The 14011-nt window shown below is 39.7% G+C and overlaps 1 protein-coding gene across 2 annotated transcripts in view; it reads right to left on the reverse strand.

Moving 5' to 3' along the window:
* PRKD3 (protein kinase D3) overlaps positions 1-14011 on the reverse strand; it is a 58010-nt gene that overhangs the window by 21437 nt on the left and 22562 nt on the right. For both annotated transcript variants that reach the window (XM_063124288.1, XM_063124287.1), the window contains 5 exons: positions 5607-5745; positions 4949-5080; positions 3773-3930; positions 1546-1735; positions 420-497 (listed from right to left, as the gene is read on the reverse strand). In XM_063124288.1, the coding sequence (XP_062980358.1) occupies positions 420-497; positions 1546-1735; positions 3773-3930; positions 4949-5080; positions 5607-5745 (697 nt within the window). The remainder of the gene's footprint in view (positions 1-419; positions 498-1545; positions 1736-3772; positions 3931-4948; positions 5081-5606; positions 5746-14011) is intronic.

Here is a 14011-nt window from a genome sequence, read left to right on the forward strand (position 1 = left end):
AGGTTGGGAAAGGCTGCAGTAGTAGAAAGAGAATGTGCATCTGTGGGAATTTTCTTTCCACGTCTTTTCAGCAACAAAGTCTAGTGCATCTCTGAAAGAGCTGACCAGAACAGATAGGACATTTCCACTGAAAGAATTAGAAAGAATACTCCTATCAACTCTGCTGAGCAAGACAAGACATTACTGTTTCATTTTAGCAAAGATCAGTTCTTAACTACTTCATAATAAAATTTACAAAATACAGAAAATTACTCCACTCTTCAAATACTTTTCAGGTCAGTTTACAATATGATGTAAAAATGAGGCAGACATGTATACCAATATTTCGGGTTGAAAAATATGCAGAAGCTAAAACTAAAGATTGTAATTGTTACCTTTCCATAGCCCCTTTACTGTTTCAAAAACATGTTTGCTCTTACCTCCATTGAACACTACTTCTCCAAGACAATCTTTAGGTACTTTAGAGGCACAACGTTTGTGACAGTTAAATCTGCAATCTAAAATGAGAAAAAATGCTTATGTTTTCATAATTTTGAGAAGAACTCCTACAAGGCATCCCTTTATTTTCCAGATATATTTTTGAAGTGATCAGGAAATACAACTGCAAGGTTCTTACGAAAACATATGCTGCGAGACCACCACTGCATATTCTTTCCTCTTCTCAACTCCAAGTTATTAATGGGAGTGATGGGAATAAATTGTTGTTGTTGTTGTTATTAAAAAAAATCTTACCCGCCTCTCCCTTTGGATTGAGGCAGGGAACAGCATTAATACAACAATATAATATAAATCAAATGCACTCTTGAGAAGCTACCTTAAGACCAACGTTCAACATAAAAGTAGCATTGCCAATCTCTTAAGTGCAGTTAAGGCTTCAGGTTCTCACCCTCCTTGTCAACATTAGACAATGCACAGTGTTACTTCTACAATTGCACTAAGCAGGTTTAGCTTTTAATCAGAATTTGGGCTCGTTCAGATGACACGCTAAGCCATGCTTAGACTACTAAGCCTTTTGCAGCAAATGGTTAGTGTGTATGATTAAAATGTGATTATGTAGCCACCATGGTTAGGAATGGTTTACACAACACGCTAAGTCATGGTTCACACAACATGCTAAGCCAATATGTTTAGCTCATAATGCTTAACCACAGTGTCATCTGAACAGGTTCTTTGTAATCTGTTCCCTAACCACGGTTTGCATCAATCGAGATATTAATGCTACACAAAGATTATGCTGACAAGGAAAGAGATGGGGAGATTGTGAAGGAGAGGAAAGAAGTGAACATTAGGAGTTTCTGCATACAGACAAGATAGGAGTTTCTGCAAAGACAGGGGACTCCCCAGGTATGCAGAAAAAAAGTCGTTTGCAAGTTTAAAAAAGAGGACACAAACAACCCCAGCCTAATCAGGTCAGAGTGGAATAGTTCAAAGTTTGCAATGTTACTTTTTGAAACAATATTCATTCAAGCTTTTCTTTGATGGTTGAGTGTATTCAAAGCCTTAATCGAACAGATTAACCTTGCTATGGAAAAACGGAACTCCTACCTTTACACTGCATTCCTTGGCGAAAGAGGCCCTTGAGCAGCCGTTTGCAGTACTGGCATATAGTGGGTCGACCGTAAGAATGAACAGCAAAGGTATGTGGAACCTTCACCCGACAGAGGACCATCTTTTCCATCCATATTGGACGCCCACTCCAAGAAGGAATCCTCTTACTGGGCTCTGGATGACAACGCTGAAAGAAAGAAAAAAAGAGATAATACAAGTATAATGCAGACTTTACTCTCCAGGTCTTTTTCCTAGCCTCCTACTTTTCCTAGCTCCTAAATCCTTTTCAGCAACAGACTATCGCAAATTAGATCTCTAAGAAATGAAACACTGTTTCTACTTAAGGCTGAAAAAAAATTATGCCTGATTAGTTCTATACACAGAAGCCAGAATATTACTAACCAATGCTGGTATGAGCTGAAAGCAAGAACTTTCAGCATTTGCCAGAGGTATTTCTCTGCTCTTCCGAACACATCCACCATTACATTTGATAAGCTCATGCCTTGTTTTAGCTAAGGACTGCTGACAGGCAGAAGTAACATCGGGGCCTGCTCCTGCTGGACTCTTCCCCCCCCCCCACAGGGCAAACTGCCATCTTGGCCCTGTGGGGAAGAAGAAGGACCGAGGGGACAGGAGCAGGCACAAGTAACATCGGGGCCTGCTCCTGCTGGACTCTTCCCCCCCCACAGGGCAAACTGCCATCTTGGCCCTGTGGGGAAGAAGAAGGACCGAGGGGACAGGAGCAGGCAGAAGTAACATCGGGGCCTGCTCCTGCTGGACTCTTTCCCCCCCCCCCCACAGGGCAAACTGCCATCTTGGACTCTTCCCCCCCTCACAGGGCAAACTGCCATCTTGGCCCTGTGGGGAAGAAGAAGGACTGAGGGGACAGGAGCAGGCAGAAGTAACATCGGGGCCTGCTCCTGCTGGACACTCTCTCTCTTTCTCTCTCCTCCCTCCCTCCCTCCTTGACTCCTTTTCCTTGTGTGTCATGTCTTTATTAGATTGTAAGCCTGAGGGCAGGGACTGTCTTTTTTGCTAAGTGTAAGCCGCTCCGAGAGCCTTTTTTGGCTGAAGAGCAGGGTATAAGTATGATAAATAAATAAATAAATAAATAATAAATATATACAATGGCCACCAGGTGATGCTTAATTCCTGAAATGAGAGATGTGAGCATTCAAGCCTGACTGAAGTCACACCCTCTAATCTGAAAATCCTTCATGTTGTTTTGGAAATAAGTTTAGCAGTTTCATACTCCTGTAACACCTGCATAAACAGAATAACGTGCACCAAGACATTGCAGAACTGTCCACTTATCCTTTTACATTCAGGTATTGTTAAATTCTAATTTTACAGAATACATATGTAGCACTTTCTTACGAAGTCCTATTCCTAACCTTGATTAAGTCCCATTGATTTCAATGGGTCTACCCCAAGGGTGATTAAGTCTGGATCCAACCCATAACGGTAAGCGATTCATTTTAATTATAAATATACAAAAGCTACCAAGAAAAGGCACAACAAATATGCAAACACACATATTACAGTGCTTTGGAGGGGACTGAGAGAAAAGGGAAAGATATCGTGGGTGATATCCAACACTGGCCAAGCAGAAGACAAGCTTGCATAATAGATCTTTACCTTCTTCTTCTCCAGAATGCTATAATGAGAGAGAAGAAATCACCCAAAATTGGGGAATCAGGCACTTCTTGCGCAAGGTTCTCGATTTTGGCAATTTCCCCTCTCCCATTGCAGCTCTATCAGCCACAGTTCAAAACATTTTGTAGGTTCCCCCAGACCCTCTAGAAAAGCTTGTGGGAGACCCAGGAGGCTGCAGTGGGAAGGAGCAGAAGAGAAAGGCCTACTATGCAAGCTTGCTTTCCACTTGCAAAACACTAGATTTTACCCATAGTGAATTATCCAGGAGAGCCTTGCATCATATACATAAAATGATCAACAGCATCAATTGCCATACTAAAAAGGCTTTCTGTCATGCTGTGGCAAGTTCACAAGTTTAAACTACTGCTGTGTTTACTATTTTTAAACATCACCTTTAGATACTTTTTATAGGAAAGTGATTTAGAAGTTTTACAAACAAATTTGCAGGGCAAAAATTTCTGGGAATGAAAACCAATGCAGGAATTCTGGTGTTGTGCTTTGATTAGTGGGAGTAGCTTATCCAATTTGATTTGACAACATTTTTTCCCTTCAAGTGGGCATAAAATACCTCTTCCGTGGCAGTGACTGTGTATTCAGTTTGTACTGATCTTGGGACTGAAAGTGAAGCTCCAGGCAAAGACACGTTAGATAAACGCCTCTTTCTTACTCCGCTGCAGTTGTTTGGGATCTTGAAGGCACATCGCTTATGGTAGTTCAATCCACACCCTAATGGAATTAACATTTGAAACAGGGAGGGGAAAATATAAACTACTTGTTGCAAATGAAACTACACATTGAAATAAAATTAAGAGTGATTGTTTAGGGAGACATTTAAAAAAAATGGATCAAAACCCAAATATGGCAAAGCTAACCTCAACAGTTTAATTTTTAATCATCACCTATAATACTGCAGTAGTCATGTAATTAACAGCAGATTTCTGCAATGCATGGACATTTTTGGCTTCAATACTTGCTTTTCTGACCCTGCTTCACCCTGACTAAAGCCTGAAAACAGGGCCTGTTATGCAATTCATGTTGCTGCTGATCTTCCTCAGCTTTCTTTCCCCTGGCAGACTATCTAAACAATGTACACCTGGCTATGCTAGAACTCCAGGAGTTGTGCAGAAGCCAGTGGGCAAGACGTGTTGGGTTACTAATACCTGGATGACAGCCTGTTGACAGGACAACTAGGGAAGATCCTGCAGCCAAGTGAATAAAGGCCACATGGAAAGGAATCTCCGTTTGGAACTTTCTTCAAAAGCTATAAAAAGCCCAGGCAAGCAAAAGAAACCTTTCACTAATTAACACTTCAGCCCAAAACATTTGCACCAGCATGTCTTGCCTGCACAATGGCATCATGTCATAACTTCTCATGTTACACTGAAATTGTATTTTGCACACTCTAAATCTTCTAGGATGCCCCCCAAAGCCTTAGCCTATGTCTCAGCATCCCCCTAAAACGAACATTTTACTTGCCACAAGAGAAATTCGTCATGTCAGGTGGGGGTGGAAGTGTGGGGGAGGATTATTAATTTCATAAGATTTTTTTTCAAAACCAAAAAATAAAAACCTGCCTTGCTTTATACATATATATTAAAATATATCGAAGATGTACATTGTATATCTGTAAGTGTATACTGGCCTTTGGACACACATTGTCCATATGACTCACTTTTATTTATTTATTTATTACATTTTTATACCGCCCAATAGCCGAAGCTCCCTGGGCGGTTCACAAACTTACCTTCACATTTCAACCCTTGCCGTACCAAGCCCCAAAGCATCTCTCCACAATAGTCACAAAAAGTGGGGGCCTTGTAAGAATGCACGTAAAGCATGTGAGGACGAATCTGGAAGTCTTCAACTGTAGCCAACGCTTTAAAAAAAAGTGATGAAAAAGAAAAAAGTTCTACTCTTCTCCTGCAATAATTTTCAAGTACTGACTGAAACATTTTTCTTTAAAATACTGATAGCTTCAACAGACTGCCCTGTGTAGAAACTCTAATGGCTACGCTCAAATGCTATGACACATACATTGTGAAACACTTCTGTACACAAAGACTTTTACACAGTGTTTTTGAATATGAGCCACATTTTGAAGTTTCTACTGTTTAAAATATCACAACTGCTATTACAGAACAGAGAATTTACTAATCCCACAACAATAAGATAAATTAAGATGATACAATGTATTATATAAGAATTCAGGAGTTTTCATACTTGAATCTGTGGTTGAACGAGATGTCATTTCATCAATTTTGTGCCAAGAAACCTTTCATAAATATTTATGTAGCAGCTTACACGTTTCAATTACTTCATAGCAATGGCAATATCATGATTTTATGTATCAGATCCCTTGTGTAGTCAAGAAGAGTGCATCACGGAAAATACAATATCCTTACCCGATAGAACAACCTCAACAAGGTCACCTTCACGTATCTCTTCAGCCGACGTAATCCGCTGTAAAATATTTTCTGAGTTCAGGTCATGGCGGAACAGGAGAATTTTGTCATACATGCCAAAAAACCCACACTCTGGAAACTGCAATAAAAAAGCAGAGTCCGAATTAGAACATGCTGTAGCTTGCTACTCTCATAAACTTGTGGTATTCTTACTTATTACAACTACAAAAAGCTTGAGTGTTCCTTCAAATACACCATTCCTTTTAATACATTAGTTTCTGGGCGTGGGAGGAATCTCCATTTCAGCAATGTATCTTTCTAATTGCTAGATTTTAAAACAGCAAATTGAAATTTGTTTTCTCCATTTCAAGCCTAATTACACGTTACACTAACCACAGAGTTGTGTGCTATACTTATAATAACCCCCCTGAACAAATACATAACTTTTCAGACAAAAGAGATAGCAAATGAAGTTTGGCACTTAACACTGTTGGTATGTAAACCCACAAGGTATATTGTCAAACAGAGCAAGCATTGGATAGAACAAGTCTACTATATTTGTACTGGCACATTTGGATCTTGGCAAAACACACACACATACCATGTTAGCCAAAAGCTAAACATCTTGAGAAGCTGTCGTCTAGGGGCAGGTCCTGACTCTGCATTTTTGTATTATATAGAAAAGCATCCAGAAATCAGCTAAAGGTGTATGATTATAGACCTAGGGGGGATCTACACTATTGCTTTTAAAGCGCTTTAAAGCACTTTGAAAACATTTTGAAACCTGTATATGCAGTGTGTCCTGGGCCCCAACAGTTGTCAAAACTGTTATAAAGCGCTTTAAAGCAGTAGTGTAGATCCCCCCCTATTCACCTGAACGTGTGAAGGCTTAAAGTGGGTAGAAGGGACTGTGCACATTGGTCCCACCTTCCATCTCTGGGTGTGCTGGCTTCAGTTCAGACCTTGTCTTGTTGAATCAGCAAGGTCTGAAAGGAAGTTGTACTCATCCTTCTACCCAATTTAAGCCCTCACGTGTTCAAGCAAATGCCTGAACAAGAGCTAATACGTTGCAACGTTCAGACCTGGACTATGAGATGCATAAACTCCAGAAAAGGTCTGACCCTTCCTGCTTTACAAAAGTCACCCTGTTGACTTTCTCCTGAGTAACCACCACTGAACACAATGGAGCCTATTTCAGAGTCAATATGTATAGGCCAGTGCTGCTAACCTGAAACTATCATGGGTACTGATAATAAAAGAGACCCTATATAGGAATATTTTAAAGACAGTCTCTCTATAGGAAAAAAAGAAAGCATGAAAAATATATATAGTGAGACAAACAGATGCAAACCCCATTTGTAAGAATAAAACTGTAAATAATACTCTATTTAGCTGTAAATCAGCATGGTTTAGTGGTTAAATTTGCACCATTGTTCAGGAAATAAATATAAAAGGTTCAAAGGGAAACTTGATTTAAATCAACCTTTTTTCTTGCCGATTTAAATCAATTCACTCTGCCACCATATCCCACAGTTATTGTCTCATCATCTGTTGACATCTAATTTCTTTGGAATCACAATTCCAGCATCATATTAGCCCTTATTATTATTATTATTATTATTATTTATTTATTTATTTATATAGCACCATCAATGTACATGGTGCTGTACAGAGTAAAACAGTAAATAGCAAGACCCTGCCGCATAGGCTTACATTCTAATAAAATCATAATAAAACAATAAGGAGAGGAAGAGAATGCAAACAGGCACAGGGTAGGGTAAACAGGCACTGGGTAGGGTAAAACTAACAGTATAAAGTCAGAACAAAATCAAGTTTTAAAAGCTTTAGGAAAAAGAAAAGTTTTTAGCTGAGCTTTAAAAGCTGTGGTTGAACTTGTAGTTCTCAAATATTCTGGAAGAGCGTTCCAGGCATAAGGGGCAGCAGAAGAAAATGGACGAAGCCGAGCAAGGGAAGTGGAGACTCTTGGGCAGGCGAATTATCACATTTTCATTGTGGAAGGGGAAGGCCAACAGAGTTGGTTATGTTAAACGGTCTTATTTACTCTAACATTTAATGTGATGGTTGCATAACTGCTTTCAATTAAGAATTTTACCAAGTAGTCACTATACTATTGAAGGTCATCAAATGGCAAGCAAGGATTTCAGTGAATGCGAAAACTATTGTTCGGGGTGGGGGCAGACAACACATGCTGATGTTCCAGAAAGGGACTTTTGAATGGACATCATGAATTACTTTTGATGTAATATAAGGAATGACCCCTGAAAATCATGATGGTGCCCAAGCAAAATGGTTGCCACAGGTGCAATCACATTTTCATTGGACAGGCTGACCAACACAAATTCCAACAACTTGGCAGGATTCATACCGAAAGGCAATATCTAGAACTTCTCTCATCTGCATTTCTCTTCTCACTGCCCCAACTGCTGACTGAGAGGCTAGTTGCAATTCATAGAATAGTTGCCTGTATAACACGTCTTAATAAATGGCACTTTAGAACAAGTCATATTGCAACATCCATCAATTTTCTCATACCTGCCAAATCTGTATTGAACAGAAAAAATATAAATGAATCACCATCCTTTGCCCACAATGTAAGTTATATAAATTTTGCCCAGTATATACTTTTTAATTCACACAGTAAATGAAAAATGATAACTGTAACATTTCTCAGGGATGTAACTGAGCTCCCACTTCTCCACTTTAGAGTCAAGATCCTTCATCTGTTCACCATTCATAGCAAAGTGTTCCTAAAGTTTATTGCAGTGGTCAAATGGGACTGTTTATTTACAAGCAAACAGACCCAGCTGTGCACAGGTGGGAATAGCCCTTACATTGATATGGTGAAGGCTGTAAGCAAACTTACACAGCTATCACAGCTGGACACATTGTGCCCACCTTGTCTCAATGAATGTTGGCACTTCTAAACATGACCTCTGCCATGGTGCACTCCATTCTCTTGAAGAGGGAGGCTGCCCGACATCAGGGGAGAGGGAGCAAGTATATAACTCTGTTCCTCAGCTTACTAAATAACCCTTAGTTTGATTCAGTGAAGCCTTCAAACAATCCTACACAGTGGTCAGAGAGCAGGACCCACTGGGCCTCCCTCATCTGAGTGGAACCACACATCTCTAGACACAGGTCCTACTAGGTGCACTCCTGTAATCTCTTAAGTGACGGGTCTGTCCATTTTAATGTCGTGGGGGACAACTGCCCCACAGCAGCAGGCAGGGGGCACAGACATATGTGTCCCGTGGCCAACTAATCTCCCCTGGCTTCAAACTAGTTAGGACACTCTGTCCCTAGTCACTAAAAATGAACTGCAGGCTTCAACAAATGGTCCCTTTAGTACGCATGCCAAGTTTCAGACATCTAGATTTCATAGTCTTGAACCTATGGTAGTGATGGACAGATAGACTGGATTTGCATGATTGCAAGGGGAAAAGAAGCCATCACTCTACTCCCCATGTGCGTGCTGTACGCATGCTAATTGTTTACATAATTACTCATGCTATAGCATGGGTTATTGTGTCATTAAACCTAGCACGCAGCACAGCAGGGTTAGCATTGCACCACCTGCTCAAGATGTGCAGTAGGGCTTGTAGGGTGGGTATGAAGCCATCCTCGCTGTGCACTGGGTTTGGATGACATGCCAACCCACGCTGCAGTACAGGTAATTATGTAAAAAAACGGCATATACATGGCATGCACAAGGATGGATAGAGAAGCCACAATAGCTTCTTTTGACTTAGAAAGTGCTTGGACTGCAACTCCAATCAGCCTTAACCAGCTTAGCTAGCAGTGAGACGTTATGGAAGTAGTAGTTCAACATCTGGTGGGCCACATGTTCTCCATCCCTAGGTTATGCAATATGTTAAAGGTTTCTGTTCTCTCAAAAGTTCCAAAGGTCCTAAGAAATTAGTTAAAAACCGGGCTGATAAACTGAAATTTGATTCACAGATGCATATACCCTTCCTTAAACATATATACTCCTTTGGATAAAATAGAGGACTTATGTGTGTAAAAGTTAATGACACCTCTGTGTGATGTACCAAAAGCAAATTATTTTGCATGTACAATCATCAACATAAGGATCTTCATTTCAGTATGGAAAAATAAAATGCAAGGAATCAAAATATGCACTATATAGTGCATATTTTGATTCCTTGCATTTTAACATTTATCTGTTAAAAGAGCTTATCAGATTCAGAACATATTTAAAGGGTCAGCGCTTGCTGATGAAACTATAGCTACTACACTGATACTACAGGAAATAGAGACAATGGTCAGATGGCCTGAGACACTAAGTGAACAAAATAGCCTGTCTCTTTGCTAAGAAAAACTATTTCTGTTTAAAAGCAAGAAAATGGACACATAGGGACAGATTTTGCTTCAAAGTTTTATGATCCATTAATAACTCTCTGGGTGATCAGAAGCTGGACCCAAGGACACAAATCCTACTTCTTTGGTACAAGGATATGATAATTCTTTCCTAGCTCTGCATTGTCCTGAAATCTATGCGCCAATTTTCTTCCACACCCCTCCTGAACAAGAAAACAATGGGTATCTTATTTTTGGACTCTGCTTTTTACTAAAGCAACCCAACTTCTTGGTGCTCACCACCCCATCCTAGTCTAATAGTTTTATAACCATGTTTTTAAAAGTATGTGCATTAGGTGCAATGAATTCCAGGTTCACTGCCTGAAAACCTCTGAACCGGTTCTTTCGTATGCAGCGTGAAAATGTCTGGGAGATAAGTAAAATTGTGAAAGAGTACGAATTCCACATACTATTCAAGAAAGTGCTTTTGTTTCTTAGCTATTTTCTCTGAATCTCTTGCACTCTGGCATTCTTTTTAAATGCAAGATTTCTGTACAAGGAACATAAAGTATACCTTCTGATCAAGTAGATGACACACTTTTCCAATCCCAATTCCCTGTTAAGTACTGTATTTTAAATAGGCAACAGCACCAACATTTTATGCCACTGAGATTTTTCCAGCCCTCCAGGGTATACAACATGTGAACTACCAGTTTAATGTTTTTATCCATTTGATCTGTAGTGAAATAAATTCTACATATTATGGAAGGAAAATGGGGCCCAACAACTGCTGAGTCACAATTCCTTTGCAGTTATCAGTTATCTTAGAACAACAACTTCTGAAATCTACTTCAATCCCTAGTAAATTAACCAAAATCAATTGGTTAATTCAAGGCAGAGACTGATGTAAAGTGTGTTTGAAGTCCCTCTCTTCCTCCTGATATGCATCTGTGAAGGTCAGAAGTGCATTTTTAAATGCACTTGAATCAGGGTTTTTTAAAAAATAATTTTATACATCAGGAAGATGGATTTACAATTACAGTTCAAACTGCTTATAATTTGCTTGTTACCAAAGCTGTGAAGTGTTTTTATCTGAAGCACATTTTTAGTTCCATACCCACCATTTTTCCATAGAGCTGTGTACATTTAGGAATGGTTTCCCTCTCCCCTTTCCCCCCCCCAGCGCCCCCCATCTCTCTCTCTCACACACACACACACACACACAGACTAACTTATCTTCCAGTTATGGAAGTAAATCTTGCATCACTATTAACAGGCATAATATTTTTAAAATGAGAAAACTTTGCCACCACAGGGAGGATGGAACAGCATCAAGACTGCTATTTGTCCTGGGATGAAAGTTGTTGTTGGTGCTTTCACGCAGTTAATGGGAGGGAATATTCCTGTTCACAAATTATGCCTCTCGTGGCTTGATTGTTCTTACTATGGTGGTGGGAATTATGCTAAGATTAAAACAGCAGCAAACGAACAATGAGGGATAGTAAGAACCAGCATCCACGAACACCAATATATTTCTGAGTGAGGCTGAGTGCTTCCCTCCATTCAAACAACACCCTCACCTTTGAACTATTGTCTCATTTCAATTTGGAGGAATACAGCTTAATCAAGGCCACTAAAATGGTAGCCACTAGAGAAGGAAACTTCTTGAGTGTGCAAACTTACTGCCAACTCAACACAGATGTTAGTAATTTCTGCTCAATGTTCCTTTGGCTAAGGAGAGAGATCGAAGTGCTTTTTTTGTACAGGAGGGACAATTCTAGAGAGTGTGAGGAGGAAACGGAACTACTAACATTGTCAGAGATGGCCTTATGGGTTCCCTTCCTACTGCCACTAGTGAAAGAGGAGTGTTAGAGAAAAAGGACAAATTGAAAAGGGAAAGGAAGAGTAAAGAGGAATGAGATTACAAGGGAAACAGCAGGGTGACTCTGTCCCAAGAGATTTGGGAGCTCTACTTAAGTTCTGTTCTCAGTTCCAATCAACAGGAACAGTCTGGGGGCCTTTATATACCCTTGTCTGAAATAAAAAAAAACTTTTATTTATTTTAAATAACAGTCTGGGGGACTTTGGATGAAATAAAAAATATTTATTTTTATTTATTTTAAAATTTTCTAATACTGTGCTTTCATCCAGATACAAATCCCAGGGCAGTTGACATAAAATGTCCAAATAGCCAAACAGAATTAAAACAATAGAGTTTGAGAGGCAAAGGACCAAAAAAAACCACAAACAAACACTCAACCAGCTAAAACCATGGTCAGGAAATAAAAATATTTTGACCTGGTGCTGAAAAGAATACAAGATTGGCACTAATCTTATCCTCTTTAGGGTACAATTCACCAAAAAGTGTCTCCTTCACAGATGCAAAATGTACTTCTCCTACAGATGGAGCTCATATAAAGATCGCATGAGATGATCTTAATGCACAGGCAAATTGATGTAGGAAGAGGTGCTCTATCAGCTATTTGGGCCCAGGTTAAGCCCCAGCATCTTGAATTAGGCTATGAAACAAACAGGCAACCAATGTAATCCCTCCAGGATAGGTGCAATATGGCTCCTCCTAGATAGAGCAGGCAGAACTCTGCTCTAGTTGCAATTCCCAACCAGTCTTCAAGGGCAGCCCCATGTATAACACACCACACTCTTCTCCCAGGCATTTAACAGCATATGTTGAGTTTTTAACTGACCTGGAATAGATGGATATTGTTTGTAATCTGTTTTTATGCTTTTCATAGTTTTAAATTTTGTATATTTGTTTTTAATGTTCCGTGTTTTAATCTTTGTAAACTGCCCAGGGAGCTTCAGCTATGGGGCGGTACATACATGTAATAAATAATGATGATGATGATGATGATGATAAAAATAATAATGTCACACTTATTCTGTTAGTCACATCAGTCACCGTCATCACATCAAAAAACAATACAGAAAACCTTCAGAAACTGGGCCTACCAAAATACATCCACACCAACATCCAGAAAGCAGCCATAATTAAAACATGCTCAACTGTCAGGAAATTCCTGAATCTGTAAAAGACTAGAAAAAACACCATGAGTGAGAAAGAGATTAACAATAATAATAACAACAACAACAAAGTAATCCAAGCTAGAAGTTATCAGAATATGGATCACCTTAGCCTGAAAGATGAGATATTCAAGATACTGAGGTGGTGTCCACCTCTAAGACACTTTCCAATTCCCAATATATTTTAACAAAGGCTATTGATTGAGGATAAGAAGCCTAAGTAAGGCATTTAATGTAGACATGCCTTCAGTGATCTGCCTTCAATTAACTGAGCTTTGATAGAAGAAAATAAAAAGCTGCTATGAAAAAGCTCACACTAACCAACCTCCACATGAAAAGATTTGTTCTTACATCAAGATGAGGTAATAACAACTTAGACACCTTTAAAACGTAATTAAACAAATGCATGGAGAATAAACTGTCAGTGACTACTGGTCATCATGGCTATATGCCACCTTCAGCATCAGAGGCAGTATGCCCAGTAGGGCTGTGCATGGACCCCCGATCCACTTCTCATCCAGAGCTGCAACTTCCGGATCGGGTCCACTCCTCTCTGCAGCAATCCACCTATGGTCCGCTCCGCTTTGCTGCGGAGCTCCAGATCCGAATCAGAGCTCCGTGTTTTCCCCCATAGACTTGCATTGAAATTCACACGCCTATAACTTTTTTTTCTGTTAACATGAGAAACCTCAAAATCAGCACCATGAGACCTTATCCATGTATCCACATTCCTGCCCAGCTGGAAGCAAATCCAAGCATCCCCTGATTTTGGAGGAATTTTTGAAAATCCTACACCCCATTTTCAGAAATGGGATTTACTCCGACATTTTAACTGATACAATCTTGAAAGTGGGCACCCTCACAGATGCCATCTAGATCCACATTCATGGCAAGCTTCAAGCAAATCCCATCATCCCCTGATTTTTGGCATTTTTTTCCCTTTTTAACTCACCCCAATTCAAGTCCCATGCTAGAACACCGTCAGTTTTCACATTAGAAACCTCAAAATTGACACCATGAGAGCT

Source organism: Elgaria multicarinata, chromosome 4 (assembly GCF_023053635.1).
Source record: "Elgaria multicarinata webbii isolate HBS135686 ecotype San Diego chromosome 4, rElgMul1.1.pri, whole genome shotgun sequence".
Classification (NCBI taxonomy): Eukaryota; Metazoa; Chordata; class Lepidosauria; order Squamata; family Anguidae; genus Elgaria; species Elgaria multicarinata.